The sequence below is a fragment of the Schistocerca cancellata genome, chromosome 4 (genome assembly GCF_023864275.1).
Source record: "Schistocerca cancellata isolate TAMUIC-IGC-003103 chromosome 4, iqSchCanc2.1, whole genome shotgun sequence".
In the NCBI taxonomy this organism is placed as follows: domain Eukaryota; kingdom Metazoa; phylum Arthropoda; class Insecta; order Orthoptera; family Acrididae; genus Schistocerca; species Schistocerca cancellata.
Window position 1 is genome coordinate 174,782,849 of NC_064629.1, and position 25,234 is coordinate 174,808,082.

Sequence of the window (25,234 nt, forward strand, 5' to 3'; positions counted from 1 at the left end):
CTTTACTCCTAAATAATTTGTTATTCTCAAAAATGGTGGTGCTATTGGTCGCAGTGCCACTGAAGCAGAGTTACTAAACATGGTCATCCGAAAGTCAATACAAAAGAAGATGAAGTAAATATTCCCAAATTCAAATAAAGAACAACTGCCAATATGAGCGACTAAGTAGTAGATATCCTCAGTGTAGCAAAGCAGCTTAAAACACTTAAGAACAGCAATGTTTCCAGTCCAGATTGTATACCAGTTCTGTTCATTTCAGAGTATGCTGACACAAGAGCTCCATACTTTCACATACAACTGCTGTAACCCAAGACTGTAAAGTTGCACATATCACACCAATACTCAAGAAAGGAAATAGAAGTAATTCACTGAATTACAGACACATATCACTAACTTCGATTTGCGGTAGGAATTTGGAACATATGTTGTGCTCGAACATTATGAATCGCCTCGAAGAAAACAATTTATTGACAAATAGCCAACACAGATTCAGAAAATATCATTCTTGTGAAACACAACTAGCTCTTTATTCTCATGAAGTAATGAGTGATATTGACAGGGGCGTCAGAGTTATTCCATATTTTTAGATTTACAGAAGGCTTTTGACACATTTCCTCACAAGCAACATCTAATTAAATTGTGTGCCTATGGAGTATCGTCTCAGTTGTGTGACTGGATTCGTGATTTCCTGTCACAGTTGATGATAATTGACGGGAAGTCATCAAGCAAAAACAGAAGTAATATCTGTCATTCCCCAAGGAATTGTTACCTACATGACTTAAGAGACAATCTGAGCAGCCCTCTTAGATTGTTTGCAGATGATGGTGTCATTTACCATCGTGTTAAGTCATCAGATGATCAAACCGAACTGCAAAACAATTTAGACAAGATATCAGTATGATGCAAAATGTGGCAACTGACTCTAAATAATGAAGAATGTGAAGTTATCCACAAGAGCATTAAAAAGAATCTGCTAAATTTAAGTATACAATAAATAACACAAATCTAAAGGCTATAAACTCAACTAAATGCTTGGGGATTACAATCACGAATAGCTTAAAACTGCAATGATTACATAGATAAAGTTGTGGGGAATGGAAACCAAAGACTCTGTAAGGCAGAAAACTTAGAGAATGTAACAGCTCTACTTAAGAGACTGCTTACACTATGCTTGTCCATCATCTTTTGGACTATTGCTGTGTGGTGTGGGACCTGCATCAGACAGAATTGACAGAGGACATCAAAAAAGTTCAAAGAAGGGCAGCTAGTTTTGTATCATCATGGAAAAAATTTCCCCAGACGCTGTTCAAGAGTGGAACAGTAGAGAAGTAATTTCAAGGTGGTTCAATAAACCCTCTGCCAGGCACTTAACTGTGAACTGCAGAGCAATGATATAGATGTAGACACGCTGTTCGAGAATGGAACAGTAGAGAAGTAATTTCAAGGTGGTTCAATAAACCCTCTGCCAGGCACTTGACTGTGAACTGCAGAGTAATGATATAGATGTAGCAGATGAACTGTCGATGATGTAGTAATTAGAGATGGAGCATACACTCGAATTATGTAAGGATGGCGAAAGAAATCTGCTGTCTCCTTTTCAAAGTAATAATCTCAGCATTTCCCTGTAGAGGTTTGGGGATCTGAACCATCCTATGCCCATCCTACACCCTACCACGCTTAGGTGAGCGTCACTCTTACAGCGCGGCAAAATCGTCAGATGTAAAAGTAACTATGGGAGTACCCTGAGGGAGTGTTACAGTGGTGTTACTATTCACTATATTTATGGAAATAATATGTTGGGTAATGCCAGACGCTCCACAAGGCTGCTTGTGGATGATGCTGTCGTATATAGGAAAGTTGAAATGCCACTGCACCAAAATGCAAGAAGATTGGCAGAGAACCGATGCTCGGTGCAGGGACTAGCAGTGCACCCTCAAAGTAGATAAATATAAAATATGTGGAGTCACTGGCAGGAAATCTCATAACTGTTTGACTACATTATTGGTGATAAATTACTGAAAACAGAAACAAATATAAAATATATATGAGTATGGCTCTGGAGCGACCTGCAGTGGAACATCCAGATAAAACTAGCCATATGAAAAGCAGGTGTCAGGCTGAGTTTCAGTGGAAGATTTCCAAGGAAGTGTAACTCAGTTAAGAAATAAGTGGCTTGTGAAACAGTCATACGAATGATGGGTGAGTATTACGAACCAGTCTGGGGTCCCTGAAAGGAAGGTTTAATAGAGGAAGGAGGGTGAGGAGAGGGTGGAGGGTGGGGGGGGGGGGGGGGGGGTGGAGGGTGAAGAAAGATTCAAGGAGAGAGGCACTTTTTGTCAAGCGTTCTTTAGTATGTGTGTCATCAAAACCGAAATGTTCATCAAGCTCCAGAGGCAGATGTTTTAAATAGAGAGGATTGCACTTAAAATTCTGTACGTTCGAAGAAGAGTCAAGAAAGATTTACGTTTTTCCATAGACACCTTTTGAAATGATCACAACAAGAAAATAATATTAAAAAAATTAGAGCTGATACAAAAGTTTACAGAGACTCACTCTTCATTCACACCATTTGTGAATGGAACGGCAAATTTGGGAAAATATTCATTCCACTTGACTGCTCTTTCAATTTCCTTGCTGTCCTCTGATATATTTACAATGTCACTGGCCGATCTCATAGTTTTTAGCTCTATTCCCTGAACTTTCCAAATTTCTCCTTGGTTTCATTTACCACTTGCTCAATGTACAAACTAAATAATATTGGGGATAGGCTGAAACCCTAACTCACACCCTTCTCAGCTACTTTTTCCTTTCATGTCCTTCAACTCTTACATCAGCAAAATGTCTTCTATAGATGCTATGGATAACCATTTGTTATTTGTATTTTATTCCTGCTACCTTCAGAACTTCTAGGGTGCATTCTGGTCCACACTGTTAAAATTTCTCCAAGTCTACAAATGCTATAAACGTAGGTATGTCTTTGTTCAGTCAATCTTATAAGAAAATGCGTAGGTCAGTATAGCCTTGTGGGTTCCTAAGTCTACCCAGAACCCAAAGTCAGCTACAACCAATTTTTCCAATCTTCTGTAAATAATTTGTGTCAGTATTTTGCAACCATGACTTATTAAACTGATAGTTCAGAACTAATCACATTTGGTTGTACTGCCTTCTATGAAATTATTACATTCTTCTTGAATTCTGATGGTATTTTGTCAGCCTTATGCATCTTGCATACTAGGTTGAATTCTATCATGGCTGGCTCTCCCACGGATCTCAATACTTCTGAAGGAACTTGGGTCCTTCAGTGCTCTGTCAAAATCTTCTCACAGTATGATATCGCCAATCTCGTATTCATCTAGATTCTGCAGCCTCGCATTCGTCCTATAACCATTCCTGCTACAACATTGTCCACTTCGTCAATCAATCTCATTTTTTTCTACTGTTTTGGGGGGAAAGGACACACACACACACACACACACACACACACACACACGTGCCCCTACACAGTGCTGGCTGGACACACAATGCCATGATTGCAGTTTGACAGGTGTACTGGGTGGGGTGGGGATGAATCGAGTGGGGTGGGTAGAGGGAAGGAGAGGCAAGAGGCAAGAAAAGGTGTTTGGGTGGGTAGCTACTGGCTCAGAGGGTGGCAGCTGGCACATAATGAAGGTGACGTGGAGATGTGAATTAGGACAGAGGAAGGGAAAACTGTTCAGTGGTGGGTGTGGGTACAGTAGGTTCATGGAGACTGAGGCCAGGAGGGTTAAGGGAGTGAAGAGTGCGTTGAAAGGATAGCTCCAATCTGTGTACTTCAGTGAAACAACCATTGAAATCAGCATGTTGTGCCACTACAAACAACACAACCAATGGATCACAGTTTTAACACTCTCCTAGCAACTAATCACTACATTTCATCTCCAGATCCAACAACCCCTCCTCGCACCTAACTCCAATTCAAATTTAATGTCTTTCCTTTTTCTTTCACAATAATCAATTTAATTAATTAATTCCTTTAACTCCTTATGTGGAGTATAGGGCTGCAACAAAGGATTGCCATCTTGTTCTGTCTTCTATTATTTTCACTTCTTCCCATCCTATTCCTTGCTCTTGACCTTCTGCCTCAACTGATCGTTTCCACGTCATTTTGGGCCTGCCTCGTCTCCGACACCCCTGCAGGATCCAATAAAGTGCTTCCTTCACAATATCTTCATTTGGTCTCCTAAGTGTATTTCCTAACTATCTCCACTTCCTGCTTCTTATTTGCAGCTCAATTGGCTTCTGGCTGGTTCTTTCCCAGAGTGTTTTGTTGGAGATGACATTTGGCCACAATATCCCCAGGATGTTCCTCAGGCATCTGTTGAATGTCTGCAGCTTATGGATTAGCTGCTTTGTCACTTTCCATGTTTTACATCCATATAGAAGCACAGATATTACATTACTCGTACTTCTAAATATCAGCAGTTTGGTACTCAATGTTATTTCCTTTGATCCCCACATAAAGCAGAGAGTTGTAAAAGCACCATTGTCTTTGTTGATGCAGCTGTTAATGTCACGCTTCCAAGGTAGCAAAACTTAACCACCCTTTCGATTATCTGGCTCTCAAGCTTAAGATATGTGGTGGTGTTATCATTTGGCTGCACATCTTCTGTCTTCTGTGCAAATCATATATCTGCCACTGTCATACCTTAACAAGAAAATTTGAACCCTATGTAAAATTGCTAAGCCTGTCAAAGGCTTCCATCCAGTCCCTTGTTGACCAGTCTGCTGTGGCAGCTGAAGATAGCAAAACCATAGACAAAGTTTTAAATTTTGTGTTCGAGAAATTGTTCATGCAGGAGGATCGTACAATCATCATCATTTGACTACTGGACAGACTCCCATATGGATGACGTAGTAATAAACATACCTGGTGTAGAGAAACAACTGAAAGATTTGAAGGAAAATTAGTCAGCAGGTTCGGACAGAATTCCAATTCGATCTTTCACCTTCAGTGTTTGCCCCTTACCTAGCACGCATTTATCATGAACCTCATACCCAGCACAAAGTTTCATACGACTGGAAAAAAGTGCAGCTGGCTCCTGTATATAAGAAGGGTAAAAGAACAGACCGTTATCCCTAACTTTGATTTTCTGCAGAACCCTAGAGACTGAGAAACTATGTCCATGAATCAGCATGCTTTAGAAATAATCGGTCATGCAAAACTTGGCATGCCCCTTTTCACATGATATTACTGTGAACTATAGATGAAGGGCAACAGGCAGATTCTATACTTCAAGATTTCTGGAAAGTATTTGACACAGCACCCCACAGCAGACTGATAATACAGGTACGAGCATATGGAACAGGTTCCCAGATATCTGACTGGCCCAAAGACTTCTTCAGTTATAGAACCCATCACATTGTCCCTGACAGTGAGTAGTGATCAGAGACAAGGGTATCATCAGTAGTGACCCTGGGAAGTGGGACAGCACCACTGTTGTTCCCCATATACATAAATGATTTGGTGAACAGGGTGGGCAGCAATTTGCAGTTGTATGCTGATGATGATGTGGTGTGTGGTAAGGCATCGAAGTTGAGTGACTGTAAGAGGATGCAAGATGACTTACACAAAATTTCTAGCTGGTATGATGAAAGGCGGCTAGCTCTAAATGTAGACTAATGAAAGTTAATGCACATGAATAGAAAGAACAAACCCGTAATATTTGGATACAGCATCAGTGGTGTCCTCCTTTGACACCGTCACATCCTTCAAATATCTGGGCATAACACTGCAAAGCAATATGAAATGGAAAAAGCACGTGAGGAAGGTGAATGGTTGACTTTGGTTTGTTGGGGGAACTTGAGGAAAGTGTGGTACATCTGTAAAGGCAACCACATATAGAACACTGGTGCGACATTCTTGTGTTTGGGATCCATCTACATCCATACTCCGCAAGCCACCTGACGGTGTGTTGCGGAGGGTACCCTGAGTACCTCTATCGGTTCTCCCTCCTATTCCAGTCTCATATTGTTCGTGGAAAGAAGGATTGTAGGTATGCTTCTGTGTGGGCTCTAATCTCTCTGATTTTATCCTCATGGCCTCTTCGCAAGATATACGTAGGAGGGAGCAATATACTGCTTGACTCTTCGGTGAAGGTATGTTCTCGAAACTTTAACAAAAGCCCGTCCCGAGCTACTGAGCGTCTCTCCTGCAGAGTCTTCCACTGGAGTTTATCTATCATCTCCGTAATGCTTTCGTGATTACTAAATGATCCTGTAACGAAGCACGCTGCTCTCCGTTGGATCTTCTCTATCTCTTCAATCAACCCTATCTCGTACAGATCCTACACTGCTGACCAGTATTCAAGCAGTGGGCGAACAAGCGTACTGTAACCTACTTCCTTTGTTTTCAGATTGCATTTCCTTAGGATTCTTCCAATGAATCTCAGTCTGGCATCTGCTTTACCGATGATCAACTTTATATGATCATTCCATTTCAAATCACTTCTAAGGCGTACTCCCAGATAATTTATGGAATTAACTGCTTCCAGTAGCTGACCGGCTATTTTGTAGCTAAATGATAAGGGATCTATCTTTCTATGTATTCGCAGCACTTTACACTTGTCTACATTGAGATTGAATTGCCATTACCTGCACCATGCGTCAATTCGCTGCATATCCTCCTGCATTTCAGTACAATTTTCCATTGTTACGACCTCTCGATACACCACAGCGTCATCTGCAAAAAGCCTCAGTGAACTTCCGATGTCATCCACAACGTCATTTATGTATATTGTGAATAGCAACCGTCCTATGACACTCCCCTGCGGCACACCTGAAATCACTCTTACTTCGGAAGACTTCTCTCCATTGAGAATGACATGCTGCGTTCTGTTATCTAGGAACTCTTCAATCCAATCACACAATTGGTCTGATAGTCCATATGCCCTTACTTTGTTCATTAAACGACTGTGGGGAACTGTATCGAACACCTTGCAGAAGTCAAGAAACACGGCATCTACCTGTGAACCCGTGTCTATGGCCCTCTGAGTCTCGTGGACGAATAGCGCGAGCTGGGTTTCACACGACCATCTTTTTCGAAACCCATGCTGATTCTTACAGAATAGATTTCTAGTCTCCAGAAAAGTCATTATACTCGAAAATAATACGTGTTCCAAAATTCTACAACTGATCGACATTAGAGATATAGGTCTATAGTTCTGCACATCTGTTCGACGTCCCTTATTGAAAATGGGGATGACCTGTGCCCTTTTCCAATCCTTTGGAACACTACGCTCTTCTAGAGACCTACGGTGCACCGCTGCAAGAAGGTGGGCAAGTTCCTTCGTGTACTCTGTGTAAAATCGAACTGGTATCCCATCAGGTCCAGCGGCCTTTCCTCTTTTGAGCGATTTTAATTGTTTCTCTATCCCTCTGTCATCTATTTCGATATCTACCATTTTGTCATCTGTGCGACAATCTAGAGAAGGAACTACAGTGCAGTCTTCCTCTGTGAAACAGCTTTGGAAAAAGACATTTAGTATTTCGGCCTTTAGTCTGTCATCCTCTGTTTCAGTACCATTTTGGTCACAGAGTGTCTGGACATTTTGTTTTGATCCACCTACCGCTTTGACATAAGACCAAAATTTCTTAGGATTTTCTGCCAAGTCAGTACATAGAACTTTACTTTCGAATTCATTGAACGCCTCTCGCATAGCCCTCCTCACACTGCATTTCGCTTCGCGTAATTTTTGTTTGTCTGCAAGGCTTTGGCTATGTTTATGTTTGCTGTGAAGTTCCCTTTGCTTCCGCAGCAGTTTTCTAACTCGGTTGTTGTACCACTGTGGCTCTTTTCCATCTCTTACGATCTTGCTTGGCACATACTCACCTAACGCATATTGTACGATGGTTTTGAACTTTGTCCACTGATCCTCAACACTATCTGTACTTGAGACAAGACTTTTGTGTTGAGCCATCAGGTACCCTGTAATCTGCTTTTTGTCACTTTTGCTAAACAGAAAAATCTTCCTACCTTTTTAATATTTCTATTTACGGCTGAAATCATCGATGCAGTAACCGCTTTACGATCACTGATTCCCTGTTCTGCGTTAACTGTTTCAAATAGTTTGGGTATGTTTGTCACCAGAAGGTCTAATATGTTATCGCCACGAGTCGGTTCTCTGTTTAACTGCTCAAGGTAGTTTTCAGATAAAGCACTTAAACAAATTTCACTGGATTCTTTGTCCCTGCCACCAGTTATGAACGTTTGAGTCTCCCAGTCTATATCCGGCAAATTAAAATCTCCACCCATAACTATAACATGGTGGGGAAATCTACTCGAAATATTTTCCAAATTATCCTTCAGGTGCTCAGCCACAACATCTGCTGAGCCATGGGGCCTATAGAGACATCCAATTACCATGTCTCAGCCTGCTTTAACCGTGACCTTCACCCAAATTATTTCACATTTCGGATCTCCCTCAATTCCCTTCGCTACTATTGCACTTCTTATAGCTATAAACACGCCTCCCCCTTCACTGTCCAGCCTGTCTCTGCGGTATACATTCCAATCTGAGTTTAGGATTTCATTACTGTTTACGTCTGGTTTCAGCCAACTTTCTGTCCCTGGTACTATATGGGCGTTGTGACCGTTTATTAATGAGAGCAGTTCTGGGACCTTTCTATAGACGCTCCTGCAGTTTACTATTAGCACATTAATATTGTTATTCCCTGTTGCATTTTGCCTACTCCTACCTTGCTGCGTCTCATGAGGCGTCTTGTTGGGCCTAGGGAGGGAATTCTCTAACCTAAAAAACCCCCATGTGCACTCCACACGTACTCCGCTACCCTTGTAGCCGCTTCCGGCGTGTAGTGCACGCCTGACCTATTCAGGGGGGCCCTACATTTCTCCACCTGATAGCTCCTTAAAGGGAAGACACTGAAGCAATTCGGAGGCAGACTGCTAGATTTGTTACCGGTAGGTTCAAACAACATTTTAGTGTTACAGAGATGTTTTGAGAACTCGAATGGGAATCACTGGAGGGAGGGCGATGTTCTTTCCAAGGAACACTGTTCAGAAAATTTAGAGAACCACATTTGCAGCTTACTGCCAAGCAAATCTACTGCCACCGCCATACCCAAACAATTCTACTGCCACCAACATACATTGTAAGATAAGATATGAGAAATTAGGGCTCGTAGGGAAACGTATAGACAGTCATTTTTCCCTTGCTCTATTCAGGAGTGGAACAGGAAAGGAAATGAGTAGTGGTGTTGCAAGGTACCCTCGGCAACACACCATACGGTGCCTTGCAGAGTATCTATGCAGATGTGGAACACCTCCAATCAATTGCCCAAAACCTTGCCTCTTACATCAAAGATGCTAACAACTTCATTCACCTACACACTGTCAATCCCACCCCTTTACCTCCTGTATCCTTATTCATCTCTGTTGATGTCATCTCCCTATATACAAACATTCCTCACATCCATGGCCTTACTGCAATTGAACACTACCTTGTTCACCATCTTTCACACTTCGAACCCACAACCTCATTCCTCATACACCTTACCAACTATATCATGACATACAACTACTTCTTGTTTATGAAAAGTATATAAACAAATTTGTGGCAGAGCCATGAGCATCCCCATGGCACCCTCCTATGCCAACCTTTTTATGGGCCATCTGGAGGAAATCTTCCTAGCCTCAAAACTCCAAACCCTTTGCTGGTTCAGGTTCATTGATGATATCTTCATGACCTGAACTGAGGGCAAAGACAAATTATCCTCATTCCTCCACAACCTGAACACCTTCTCTCGCATCTGCTTCACCTGGTCCTCCTCAACCAAGTGTTGGCCTCCACTGCTCTGATGGCTTCGGATACACTTCGGTCCACATTAAACCCACAAGTCACCAACAGTACCTGCATTTCTACTGTTATACCTTCCACATAAAAAATGTATACACTCCTGGAAATTGAAATAAGAACACCGTGAATTCATTGTCCCAGGAAGGGGAAACTTTATTGACACATTCCTGGGGTCAGATACATCACATGATCACACTGACAGAACCACAGGCACATAGACACAGGCAACAGAGCATGCACAATGTCGGCACTAGTACAGTGTATATCCACCTTTCGCAGCAATGCAGGCTGCTATTCTCCCATGGAGACGGTCGTAGAGATGCTGGATGTAGTCCTGTGGAACGGCTTGCCATGCCATTTCCACCTGGCGCCTCAGTTGGACCAGCGTTCGTGCTGGACGTGCAGACCACGTGAGACGACGCTTCATCCAGTCCCAAACATGCTCAATGGGTGACAGATCCGGAGATCTTGCTGGCCAGGGTAGTTGACTTACACCTTCTAGAGCACGTTGGGTGGCACGGGATACATGCGGACGTGCATTGTCCTGTTGGAACAGCAAGTTCCCTTGCCGGTCTAGGAATGGTAGAACGATGGGTTCGATGACGGTTTGGATGTACCGTGCACTATTCAGTGTCCCCTCGACGATCACCAGTGGTGTACGGCCACTGTAGGAGATCGCTCCCCACACCATGATGCCGGGTGTTGGCCCTGTGTGCCTCGGTCGTATGCAGTCCTGATTGTGGCACTCACCTGCACGGCGCCAAACACGCATACGACCATCATTGGCACCAAGGCAGAAGCGACTCTCATCACTGAAGACGACACGTCTCCATTCGTCCCTCCATTCACACCTGTCGCGACACCACTGGAGGCGGGCTGCACGATGTTGGGGCGTGAGCGGAAGACGGCCTAACGGTGTGCGGGACCGTAGCCCAGCTTCATGGAGACGGTTGCGAATGGTCCTCGCCGATACCCCAGTGTCCCTAATTTGCTGGGAAGTGGAGGTGCGGTCCCCTACGGCACTGCGTAGGATCCTACGGTCTTGGCGTGCATCCGTGCGTCGCTGTGGTCCGGTCCCAGGTCGACGGGCACGTGCACCTTCCGCCGACCACTGGCGACAACATCGATGTACTGTGGAGACCTCACGCCCCACGTGTTGAGCAATTCGGCGGTACGTCCACCCGGCCTCCCGCATGCCCACTATACGCCCTCGCTCAAAGTCCGTCACCTGCACATATGGTTCACGTCCACGCTGTCGCGGCATGCTACCAGTGTTAAAGACTGCGATGGAGCTCCGTATGCCACGGCAAACTGGCTGACACTGATGGCGGCAGTGCACAAATGCTGCGCAGCTAGCGCCATTCGACGGCCAACACCGCGGTTCCTGGTGTGTCCGCTGTGCCGTGCGTGTGATCATTGCTTGTACAGCCCTCTCGCAGTGTCCGGAGCAAGTATGGTGGGTCTGACACACCAGTGTCAATGTGTTCTTTTTTCCATTTCCAGGAGTGTATATACTTGCACATGGAGGTCTGACAAGGGCTTTCACAGACAGGCAGTAGCCTCCCTCCTGTCCCCTAACCTAGATTTCCCATTCCATATTCTGAGACACCCTCAATTCTGGCACTGCCCTCAAAAATCAGCTAATATTATCCTGGGTTGTAACAACTGAACCATATCCTTTGTTAGGTCTTTCATTATCTGTAATTATGCTCGGAAATGAGGGAAATACTACCCAATACCTTTCCAAACCTTCCTAAAGGGGTATTCCATTGCCCACCAAGCCCACACAACATCCTCATCCCTTCCTATACCACTCCCCTTCTAACACCTTGCCACAGGGATTGTATCTCTGTGGAAGATCCAAGTGCAAGATCTGCTGAGTCTACCCATTGAGCAGTTCCACCTACAGACCCGTCACAGGACTATCCTTGCTCATCAGAGGCAAGGTCACCTGTGAAAGCAGCCATGTCATATACTAACTGCGTTGCAGTCACTGCACACCCGCTGTCTAATACAATGAATGTCCACCACCAAACTGTGGCCAAGACAAATTCGATTGTCCAGTGGTCCAACACGCAGCTGAGTACGGCATGCTCTATTTCAAGATTTCAATTGCTGCTTCACAAAACCTGGGCCACCTGAATCCTTACCTTCCCCACCAGCTTTTCTTAACTACACAGATGGGAGCTATCCTTGCAACACAGCCTTCACTCCCATTACCTTCCTAGCCTCAATCTCAGTTAATCCACAGTTCCAACAGTTTCCCCTTCCACCATTCTATCACCCCCTCCCCCAATTCACATCTCCATGTCACCATCATGCACCCTTTTCCAGCAGATCTGGCACCTGTGCATCACATTCCCAGCCTGTACACCTGCCACCCCCCCCCCCCCCATCCCACATTCACAGCCAGCAAACAAGCTGCCTCCCTCCAAGCTGCAAGCTGTACTCCTCCAATTCACCTTCCTGCCTCTCCTTTCCTCTATCCACTTCACCCGTCACAATCCTCACCCCACCTAGTCCACCTGCTGAACTACAATCACAGCATTGTGTATCCAGCTGGGACTGTAGGGGCACATGCGTGTGTGCAAGTGTGTGTGTGTGTGTGTGTGTGTGTGTGTGTGTGGGAGCGCGCGCTCTCTGTGCATGTGTTTGTACTCTAGCTTGAGAAAGGATTGATCTTGAGGACTACCAAGTTTTCTTTCTCTTTTGTGTCAGCCTCTTAACAAACACTTCTGATATTCAGTAAGTGATTTCCTTTATTCCTAAAACTATTTACATTTTACCAGAAGTTTTCGACAATATTCATTCTACATATTCTCTTGTGCCTGCTTCACTTGCTGCATTTTTGTATTAACCCCTTTCGTCAGTTAAGTTCAATATTTCCTGTGTTATCCATAGATTTCTACTAGGCCTTGTCTTTTTGCCTATTTGATCCTCTGCTGCCTGAATTATTTCATCTCTCAAAGCTACCCATTCAACTTATATTGTATTCCTTCCCACTAAAACTTTTTATGCTTTTAATTTATTTAGATCTAACTGCACAACTTCCCATATTTCTCCAATTTTAATTTGCAGTTCATAACCAATAAATTTTAGTCAGAGTTCATAATTGCCTCTGGAAATGTTTTTCAGTCTAAAATCTATCTGAAACCTTTTAGTCTCCAGGTCTCTTCCATGTAAACAACCTTCTTTCTCGATTCTTAAACAAAGTGGTATAAATGATTAAATTATGCTCTGCACAAAATTCCGCCTGGAATCTTCCCTTTCCTTCCTATTAAAGAATTTCAATCTCCCTAACACAGTTCAATTTCCATCTTCCTTAATTACCTGGTTAATGTCTCATCATGAACTTTTTTAACCTCTTCATCATCTGCAGATCTAGAAAACTGCTGCTGAGTAAGTGTTCCAAGGAGACCAAACAGTGGAGATTGTCGGTCTCCTATTGACACTGCAGGACACTAGCTGTGTATTCAGTCTGTCTGCATAGTGATGAATTTCTGTGTGCAAGTGCGAGAAAGTCTGCTAAATGCTTGCACAGCATTTATCCGAGATGGAACATGAGAACCAGCCCAGTATTCAACAAGTGGGTTGTGGGGAAATTGTCTAAAAACCACATCCAGGCTGGCCAGCACACCGACCCTTTGTCGTGGAGTAGCCAGGCCAGATTGATCCAGGGCCGGCATACTTCCCAGTTCCGGAAGCAGCCACGTTAACACGCATGGCTACACGGGCAGGTAGCTAGCAGACGTTAGTATTATGGTGGGTGTTGGCTTCGTTTCTATCTTGGGTACTACAATGCATTCACTACATTGATCATATAAGCTTAACCTCATTTCTCTTTTCTTATTCATTAGTAGATCTACTCCTGCACAACTCCTACTTGATTTTGTATTTGTAGCCCTGTACTCACGTGCCAGAAGTCCTGTTCTTCCTGTGATTGCAGTTCACTAATTTCCACTATATCTTACTGCAACCTATCAAGCTCCGTTTTAAACACTCTAACGAACCTGCCTCATTAATGGAGCTAACATTTCATGCTCCTGCCAACAGAATACCAGTTTTGTTTTTCATTATGACAGCCTCTTGAGTAGTCCTCAACTGGAGGTCCTAATGGGAGATTATATTACCACCTGAATATTTTACCTAAGAGGATATCATCATTAAGTCATGTAGTACATCTGCATTTGTTCAGGAAAAATAGTGGCTATATTTCCCCTTTGCTTTTAGACTTTTGCAGTACCAGCACAGCAAAGACATGTTGGCTAATATTAAAAGGTCTGCTCAATCAATCATTGCAACTATGGGAAATGCTGCTGCCCTTCTTCAGATGGTATTATAATAAATATGTTTGAAAATTTGGAGCTCCGTATACTGCATAATTATTAATGACTTTGTGAGTGGCAGTAATTTACAAGCACAGGCTTGCATTAATTCACTCATCTCTTTATGCCAGAAAAAAATTGTGCCTGGCTCTGAAAATCCAAAAATTTGCAACAGATAAAGTTTTTCTGTTCAGCTATTGTATGAATAAATGTATATGTATCTACAATTTCACCAAAACGGAACCAAAGGAGAAAACTAATTGAACATACATACACATTGAATAAGCAATATTATACACCACAAACTTTACTCATGTGTTCCAGTCATGGGTTATGGGTGTTTCCCACCAGATTTTCTTACCTGAAAGTACACAAGGAACATATCAAGTTTCTTCTTGCTCATACCACTAACAAAGTACTGGCCACAAGTTTCAAGGAGCACACAGACAAGTCTTATTCGAAAAAGACTATCTGGTGGATCAAGCACAGAAGGAGCGGTCCAGTCCCACGTAACACCAAAGGTAATCAGAGTATAGAGAACCTAGAAAAAAATATTCAGTTCTGTACTTCAATGAACAAATTTCAAAATAAATTCCTTATCTGGATTTACAATTCCACAAACTGATTCTGTCACCAAAATCAACATATAGAATTTTTGAAAGAATAATTTATTTAACAGACACTTTCCCTCAAAGTGCAAAACTGCATAAAAGTTTTATTCAAAAATGGAACTTACAATGTCTCACACACAGTCCACTAATTTTGCTCATTCAAACCCACATGAACATTCTCATTCAGGCATATTTCATTTAAAATATGATTACTGTCATAAGATAAAAAACATTTTACACATACATATAACACAGTTATTACTCAAACTTTTTGAGAAAATGGTTCACAGCCTCTACACAATATTTGATGGTAGCAAATTCTGTTTGCATCTGTCTTTCTTTATTAACTGTTATTGTGATTTCAAGATTTATGCATGCTCGAGTACAATCCATTTTTGCCACTAAGCGGTATAAATTCATGTAAGAAATGATGAGAAACACGGCATAACAAATTCATGTAACAAATCCAAGTACAGTGATGACTGTAACCATCAACATAATGATGTAACTAGTTAAGCCATGGTTAGACTTTTTAAAATAAATGTTCCTTGCCACGATTCAGACAATAAGCCAAGATTCTTGTCCTCTGCGAAGCACAATATCCTAACACTGTGGGTGGCTAACTATGGTCAACAAATCACTGACAGAAGTTACCATAATAAATTGTACTGTCTAGACCCTGGATAGTTTACCAAGTCTGAATCCAGATATTGCTAGCTGAACTCCTTGACATGCTGGTTATTTGACATCACTCATTAGGCAGCACACACACAGCTTGTGGAATGTTATACATCCAACCTTTACTCCCCCACCACTACAATCACAGGGCAATGCACAAAGCATTGTACCACAAGCATTGCATCCTGGAGAATGTAACACCTACCACATCAAATTATGAGAAATTGTGGAGATACCGAGAGACAGGGTAAAACATTCCACGAAACTCCAATATAAATATCAGGATATGAAGAAAATAAACTGTAAAGAGCTAAGACTTAAATCATATAATACTTCTACAATGTACTGGGGCAGCAAACTTTTTAAATATTTCTACTTATAAGTACAAGCAATGTTTTGAGGAACAATGAACTGTATATAGGTGCACCACCAGATCATGGGTACGGACAACTAGAGAAAGCACTGTATGCCTCCCTCAACATTATGAGTTCAGAATATAAATCTATTCATAAAAATATGCTTCTTCCATTTTGATCACCACCTCTCCCTGTACAACAATCACATCATGTAATATACATGGTGTCTCTCAGTTCCTATTACAGCTATCTAGGGGTTCTAAAGGGGACTTATACCTGAGCCACTGAAACAAGTCACTTGATGGCTTGCGTGTAGTAGGCTATACTGCAAGTTCAAGATTGCAATAACTGCCACTGCACAGCCCCAATACTGATATCTCCCAAGTACAATTTTTAAATATAGCTTGGAATGTTCATGTATACAAGTTGTTGCATAATAACTTATACATAAGCATAATCAGGAACATTTTTCCGACAATGGAGAAAATAACTACAGAGGAAAAGCATTTGACAATACATGAAACCATAAAATAAATAAATAACAACCCAAGTTAATAAAAAAGCCTATGAGAAGTTGTTCTGAATTGCTAGCATAATAGCTGCATATAAAACATTGTATACTAATTTAAACCACAGAATAACAAAGAAAATGCTATCAACAATCACAGAATGAAACAGGTGCATGTTGCAGAGTGAAAGAATTAATCCTGGATACATTTATACTCACTAATTTATGATGCCAATGGTGTACCCACTTCTCCATCATCGCTATCATTCAAACCGGTGCCAAAACTGTTACCACCATCATCATTATTCTCAAGAGAAATTGTGAACTGCTTGTTCTCATTTATAATACTGTCTATAGTATTTGCTTCTCCAATAAGCTTACCAACATGGTCTACTTTCTTCCTCCCTGAGGTGGTGTCAACAATAGCAAGTACTTCACATAATAGCCTTTCCTCTTCTGTTACAGTAAAAGACTTATTACTTCTAACACAGATCTTAACTTCATTCCAAACAAATACAATTAGGTTGAAGTGGCAGCAATAAGGCCTAATTACTATCTGACCCTGTTCCCTTGCAACTTCATCTACAACACATGTAGGTGTTACAGGGTTATTTTTGCTCCACAAGTGAATACAAGAGCAGCTTTGTCATACTCATGTCCACAGCAATGCCTCCTACCAGTGACCACTGCACCATAGTTTCACTGCAGTCACAAGTTGTTGTTGTTGTTGTTGTTGTTGTTGTTGTTGTTGTTGTTTTGTGTATTGGGCCATTCCCTGTGAAGTGGTATAATTTTGGAAAAAGTTCAAGTTCCCACATGATCATCACAGATTTTCGTGAAATTCAGTGGGAATTTTCACACATTCCCAGTTAACATTGATAAAGTTTCAAAATCACTAATTCAATGCTTCAGATGTCAGTTGTTTGACCCCACAGTGCAGCTATCAACAATGCACCTGAGAGTTTTTGACAAATTTGAGACATAAAATCTCCAGCAATATTTTCTTGAAAGAAACAAAACTACGCCATCTTGTACAACTTTTTGTCCTATCATACGCAAAATAATAAAAAAGATTTAATGGGCAATTTTCATATCGATAATTTGAAGCAAAGTCAGCTGAGAAAAAAAATATGTTTGAATACACGTAGTTTAGCTTTTCATGTTTCAGATGTAATTACAGGATATACCTGAAGCTCTGCATGTAAAAACTTAGCAATAGAAGGTCGTAGAATATAAAGTGTCATTCTCCCACCACTTTCCAATAGTTCTTAACAAAAGAGTTTTCTGTAAACTCTTTTAAACCTCTTCATACTTTGACCATGTTCCAAACCAATTAAAAACTAGATCTGGTTTTACAATGTGAGCATATAAGGCCCTAAAAATGACAACAAGGTAGAGGTGCATTGAAAATAGGTCCATATTCTATTGGTACTTAATTAGTACTCTCTGTGGAAGACCATATCAAAAGTCCTGATGACTAGGAAATGAACTTTAGTTCAGAAAAACTTCAAGTATGTAGCCTGTTTCATTTTTGTAGATGTCTCTAGAGAATTCAGCTCTACAAAATCATTTCATAAAGAATGAAATGGAATAAGGAATCTAATAAAAAGAATACCTTTCAATATTTTGTGCCTCTAATAATTTAAAGCAGTCACATCTGAATAGCATTTTTTGAGTTCTGTTGCCAAACAATCCTATTGGCAACATTATACGGCTGACTGGATAGTGTTCCTCATGAAATTCTACAGCAAATTGTGAAACCTGTAAAAAATTCAAGTAGTTTGAAGTAGGTAAGCTTAAGATCCTGAAAGAGACCTCTTCATACTTTGACCTCTGAATATAAATGTATCATCAGGCTTGGGATCATGTGTAAAGAAACCGTCATCAGGCTTGCAAGTATTGTAGTAAAGAAAACCAACCATGGCTGATACCTTAAACCAGAATTAAACTAGGGCATCAACAGTATCACACAATGAAAACGCAAAATAATAATTCTCTATAGCATGAATCCATTCCAAAGGATGTCAGGCAGACTGCTATGACCCTCACCAAAATTTACACAATGTTACAATGGTGTGAAACATGGTAGCTATTTATATGATGTGTGCTGCAGTTGTTAAGCAACAATTTAACTACCATGACTTCAACTGCCTTGGCATTGCACAGTTAAATTGTGAAATTTATAACCAGTTTGATTTTGTACTTCTAAAAGAAAAATACACTGAAATATGTCATGATGAGTCGTGGCAAAAGACACCCCTCTTTTGAAGTTTCTCAAGTTATTTGGACTTTATCCTACTTCCTATTCATCAAGACATTTGTTATTCCCTTCCCCAGAGATTAATAAACAATCACAGCAGTAAAATATGGCAAATTTAATTTGAGTACCACTGTAATACGGACTCATTTCCAATAGGTCATTTTCAGCCATTTTTGGTAATTTTAGAAAGATCATCGACTTTTCCTGCAATCTGTAAACTATCGAATAGGAGTAGGAGGATGAAATTTTATGTTCTAATACCTTGTACTGATAAGTTATTACATACAAAGCTTCCAGTTTATCCCGCAATTACATCTGGGATATAAAAATCTAAACTTCATTCCCCCCCCCAAACGTCTTATTTCGGCCAACTTTGTGTCACATTATCCATATAATTTTTTTTTTGTTTTTACTTAAGAGAGCACACAATGTTGAACAAAATGGCCCAGTTTTGTTTCTTTCAAGAACATATTGCAGGAGATCCTATGTCTCAAAGTTGCCGAAAACTCACGGGTGCACTGCTGATAGCTGCATTATGGTGTCAAACAAATGACTATATCTCCAGAAGAATTGAATTAGTGATTGTGAAACTTTACCATTGTTTACTGGGAACACATTCAAATGTTCATACAAAATTTCATCAAAATCAGTTATGGTTATGCGGGTACCTCTAGACTCCTTGGCATGGAATGAGCCTAATACCACTGCAATAAGCTGCATTATGAATTACAAACTCTGTTGTAACACTAAACTGGAACAATAAATTTTTAAACCACTGCAGAAATCTGGAGTGGTACATATCCTCATGCTAATCACAGGTTTCTCTCGATCAGAATACTAAAGTCCTTCATGCACCAAACATTTTGAAGAACCTGTACGGACTTCAATTAATCAAGCTCCTCTTTCCATTGACTGATGACCACTGCTATTTGGAGTGTCATTCGTCCAGCATGGATCATCTGCTTCTCCAGCATCGAAGCGAGGAAAGTCATGGGATAGTGATATGCACATATGCAGATGTCGGTAGTATCACATACACAAGGTATGAAAGGACAGTGTGTTGTCACAGGTACTCAGGTGATTCATGTGAAAAGGTTCCTGGTGCGATTATGGCTGCACAATGTGAATTAACAGGCTTTGAATGTGGAATGGTAGATGCACGAGACATTCCATTTCGGAAATAATCATGGAATTCAATAGTGAGATCTAAAGTGTCAAGTGTGTGCTGAGAATACCAAATTTCAGGTATTACCTCCCACCATGGACAATGCAGTGGTCGACAGCCTTCACTTAATGACCAGGAGCAGCAGTATTTGTGTAGAGTTGTCAGTGCCAACAAAGAAGTGATGCTGTGCAGAAATCAATGTGAGGAGTATGACGAACACACCCGTTAGGACAGTGTGGCGAAATCTAGTGTTAATGGGCTATGGCAGCAGATGACCAATGGGAGCGCCTTTGCTCACAAAACGGATAACCTGCAGTGCCTCTCCTGGGCTTGTGACCATATTGGGTGAACTGTAGATGACAGGAAAACCATGGTCTCATCAGATGTGTTCTGACTTCAGTTGGCAAGAGCTGATGGTAGGGTTCAAGTGTGGTGCAGACAACACAAACTCATGGACCCAAGTTGCCAAGAAAGCACTATGCAAGCTGGTGGTGCTCCATAATGGTTTGGGCTGTGTTTATATGGAATGGGAGGATCCTCTGGTCCAGCTGGATTGATCATTGAATGGAAATAGTTATGTTCAGCTGCTTGGAGACTATTTGCACTCATGGACTTCATGCTCCCAAACAATGATGTCACCGAGCCACAAATGTTCGTGACTGGTTTATAGAACATTTTGGACAATTCGAGCAAATGATTTGCCCACCTAGATCAACAGACCTGAATCCCATTAAACATTTATGGGACATAATTGAGAGGACAATTTGTGCACAAAAACCTGCACCGTCAACACTTTTACAATTATGGATGGCTATAGAGGCAGCATGGCTCAATAATCCTGCAGGGGTCTTCCAACGACTTGTTGAGTCTAGGCCTTGTTCAGTCTATGCCACATCGAGCTGCTGCACTACGCTGGGCAAAAGGAGGACCAACATGATATTAGGAGGTATACCATGACTTTTGTCACCTCAGTGTGTAAGTGAATGGAGATCCCTTCCTATAATATTATGAAGGAAGATACTATGAGCTACAACAACATGAGCTTGTTCTGAGTAACAGTTTTGGCCATCAAACTTTTTAAAGGGAAAGCATATACTTTTTAACAGCATTTAGGTACAGACCCCCCCCCCCCTCCTCCTCCTAAACTTCATATTCTTTTAAAGAAACTACCAACTTTGCTACGGGTATCCTTTCCTACTATAATATCCATAAATGTGGCAACAAACTGCATCGGTTTAGAATGAATTGAGATCTGGAACTGGGCAGGGCTGTCCCCCCCCCCCCCCCCCTCCTTCCCAGGGGTACTTAAAAATACACTGTTTTCTCCACAGGGCCTTTGTTCCACACGGTTTGCTACAGTATCACGTAATTCTTGAAGTAGCACCTCTTTCCTCGTTACACTTACTTCAGTAAGTCCTACAATTTTCGAGGTATGCTCTAAAATTTTATGAGCAGGAATTGACAGATGGATATGAAACAGAAACAATTCTTTTCTTGCTCATAAAATTCACATGTCCTTCATAGTAATTCTAAAGCCTGACTATTTAATGGCACACCACAAACTGGCGCATTGGCACTCAGTGAATGACGTCTTTTTGGTGACTTTTTCAATAAGCAAAACCTGTAATCAAAGCAGTAAAAGAGCACAGCTATATAAAAGCAGATGGTTGCACAATGATAATCAATGTTTACGTACTGAAAGCCAGTAATTTGCCTGCACTGACACAGGAACCATCTTATGTTGCGGTGCTGTAAGTGGTTCCGAAAATGCAGTGCCTCGTGTTCTTCATTTGTTTATCAATCGTACTGTCAACTTTAAGGTGTTTGTAGAGTGACCTCGAAGTGATATGTCTGAGTGGTCCAAGTATAGTAGATACGGTTTTGATAAGAAACCCATGTCTGGAGGTGTGCTGTTTGGATATAAAATAAGTTTCAAGACTCAATCGCTTTCAAATATCCCACTTCATGGAGTGCACACATCAATGACAATGAGCTCTGATCTGTGTGCTCTACATGCTCAATGTGACAACACTGCTGTTCACTGCATGTTCTCATACAAAACATCCAGAAACCCTGTTGTGCATATGTGGAGCACTATAGTCAATCCTCCTTGCAAATGTATCAGTTTCTCATAGCAGTCATCGTAGTTGCATGAAAATGAATGAGCTGAGTTTCAGTATACTGCTGGCATACACCAACAAATTCTGAACCTATGATCATGAACAACACATATTCTTCCATTAAAAATAAAGGCACTAGGCCAGAAAAATATAAAACATAAAGAAACATACCACACTTATTAAGAATCGTACCCAAGTACACAGATTTAGGCATCCTCATTACAAATTCTAGCATGTCAATATCAAGAACATGAAATACAAAAGTGTGCAAAGTCGGTCAAATGTGTTTGTCACCATGAATGTATGTCCATCTATGTAACTAATTGAAGGCAGTTTGTTTATTGCCATAAACATTTCACTTCTTTTGTTTGCAAAGCATCTTTAGTGGCCTGTAATACATGTTTGTTTTTATATATATAATACTTGTATTATGTGGTGGGTACAATATGTTACTATGTTACATTTTGTCATGTTTTTCTCTTGTTTTTCCAGCTAGAATCAAATTTTGTAGTACAAACTTTGTGATGTGACATTATCGTTTGATGTTATTTATGATTTCCAGTGCTGTTAGCCCACGTACGTGGTCTTGGAGATGTGATCATTAGTCCAACTGGAGCATGGAGACCAACACACACATCTCCAGGACCACATACATGGGCTAACAGTGCTGGAAATCGTAAGTAACACTGAACGATAATTTCACATCATGAAATTCATGTTACAAAAGTTGATTCTAACTTGAGAAACAGGAGAAGAATATGACAAAATATGACAAAGTATCATATTGTACTGACCACATAATACATTTATAATATGTATAAAAACAAACATGTATTACAGGCCACTAAAGATTCCTAGCAAACAAAAGAAACAAATCGCGTATGACCATAAACGAACTGCCTCCAATCAGCTGCGTAGATGGAACATACTTTCATGAACTCTGAAGCAACTACGCAGTGACGTAAAACAAAAACAATGTTTGTCACCATTTGAGGTCATTAGAATTCTAACTGCAAAGTGTGCTTGTAAGAGCCAATAAAAAATTTGTGCAAGAATTGGTAGGTGATGTGCAAGTATGCACAGTCACAATTCAACCAACACAATAGAATTATTTAATAATATGATACTAAGTACAAATTATGAACTAAGTATGACAATGAAAAAGGAAAGTGCAACTTACAATACAAATGCTATTTAAGTAGTAGCTATTTAACTGTATACAGTAGATATCACATGACAACTATTTAAACAAAGGTAGGATCCAACTATTTAAACAAAGGTAGAATCAAGGAATGTAATATGCATGTTTTAAAACAAATGAGTACAGATTCAAAATATTATAAACAACTAATTAAAATGACAATTAGAGGCTGGTGGTCTGCCAATGTGACTTGAGGCAGCACCTCCCAGTACATGTATGCAGTGGGGCCATGAGGAAGACAGCAGTGCAAGTCGCAGTCTTCCATACAGAACACATTCAAACCAGTCCACCACACCAAAGCCTCCAAAAACAAAACTTGCAACATAAATACATAAGGCCATCAAAAATACTGAAAAAGGTTTTGATTCAATTTGTGTTGTTCGGTTTTTTTCATATCAATTTAAATTTCTATTTCCTTCAACAAATCAAGTGTCCTTCGAGTGCATTGTGCAGCACCTCCACACTACGTCCAACAGCCTGCATTGTACGTACCTCAGTAGCAATGTGCACACCAAAAGCAGTTCTACTCTGGGAGTATATGTGCTCCTTAACACAAGTTTCAACCAGGTGAAGGGAAGTACCAGAACAATTCTTTCTATTTCTAGAGTAAAATTAATTTTGGGGGCATATTGCTTAAGAGGGTAGCATAACTATTTATTTCCCATTTGTTACCTTTAAACATAATCGAAACATCACTCACAGTATTGTTTCATTAATTCCTTTCACCTTGTTATCACTATAAAAACTAATAAGTGCGCATTTGAGATTTATAGGAAACTGACAAGCACAGATGTTACAAGTAATGCACATTTTTTAAATTCACAATGGTATAAGAAAGCCTTTTTCAATTTATGATCCACCATCTCTTGTGGTTGCCATTGCAGCAAGATGAAACTGGTAAAGGTATAGGATGCTAAAAATTGATACAAAACAGTCTCTGTCGCGTTTTCAATTTTTTATTTATTAGCAACCGGTTTCGGCCCTTTCCTCAGACCATTTTCAGGCTTATCATCACCACCACGGCTGTTGGTGGCAGCAGATGGAGCAAGATCCATAGCAGTACAGTTTTCATTACACTGCCCCGCAAAATAAAATATATATAATAAATTTATAATGATGGTTCTAACGGTTAAGTGCCAAAATGACTGAACTGTGCTTTTGCAAAATTAACATCAGCGCCAGTTTCCAAACAACTAACATGTGAAAGCACACTTTCAGCACCTAATCAGTCCAAAATATGACAGATTTCATAATTCAAGAGTGTATAAGATCAAATGCAATAACTGTGACTAGCCAGATATGCTATTCGTTTGAAACTCATTTTAAAGAGCACATGAACTTCCACAACAGTATTATAATGTGAAATGAATGAAAACTTTTCAATAGTTTTGATGAACTTATTACGAGGTCTGATTTTTTAATTTTTTTTAAACCTCCGATCACTTAGTATAGAGGCTATGTGAGCGGCAGAAAGTGGACATGCACTGTAGGCTACTGCACACCTCTCATACTATGCACTCCACCATTGCCGACCTCAAGGCATTAGTCTGCGTTGCATTGCAGCCACGTAAACATGGCTGCCATCATTGTTGCTCCTGCCAAGTGTGAATTACGAAGTGTAGTTCGGTTTCTGCAAGCAGAAGGGAATAGTGCAGCAGTAATTCATCAGAGAATGAGCCGTGTGTATAGTGATAATTTATGACTGATGGTGTTGTGCGTGAATGGTGCCGAAAGTTTAAAGATGGTTGAAATGACGTGCATGATGAAGGGGGGTCAAGGACGCAAGTCCATCATTACAGCCGACCTTGTTGAACAAGTTAACAGAATGGTTAGAGAAAATCGTAGGTTCACCATAACTGCTTTGTCTATGGAAATTCAGGAACTTTCAAGATCTGTCGTACAATCTGTTGTTAGTGCACACTTAGGCTACAAAAAGCTTTGTGGTTGTTGGGTTCCAAAAATGTTGACGGACACCCACAAAAGTCACCGAATGGCGTCAGCTTTGAATTTCCTTGACCGTTATCACAATGAAGGAGAGAACGTTTTGAAATCAACTGTTACTAGAGATGAAACTCGGATCCAATACGACACACTGGAAACAAAATGAAAATCACAACAATGGATGCATCAAAATTCACCAGACAAACCAAAAAAATTCA

At 40.8% G+C, this 25,234-nt stretch overlaps 1 protein-coding gene across 3 annotated transcripts in view; it reads right to left on the reverse strand.

Moving 5' to 3' along the window:
* The window catches only part of LOC126185032 (regulator of nonsense transcripts 2-like), a 229,844-nt gene that overhangs the window by 38,490 nt on the left and 166,120 nt on the right, over window positions 1–25,234 (reverse strand). For all 3 annotated transcript variants that reach the window (XM_049927771.1, XM_049927772.1, XM_049927770.1), the window contains one exon: window positions 14,538–14,717. In XM_049927771.1, the coding sequence (XP_049783728.1) occupies window positions 14,538–14,717 (180 nt within the window). The remainder of the gene's footprint in view (window positions 1–14,537; window positions 14,718–25,234) is intronic.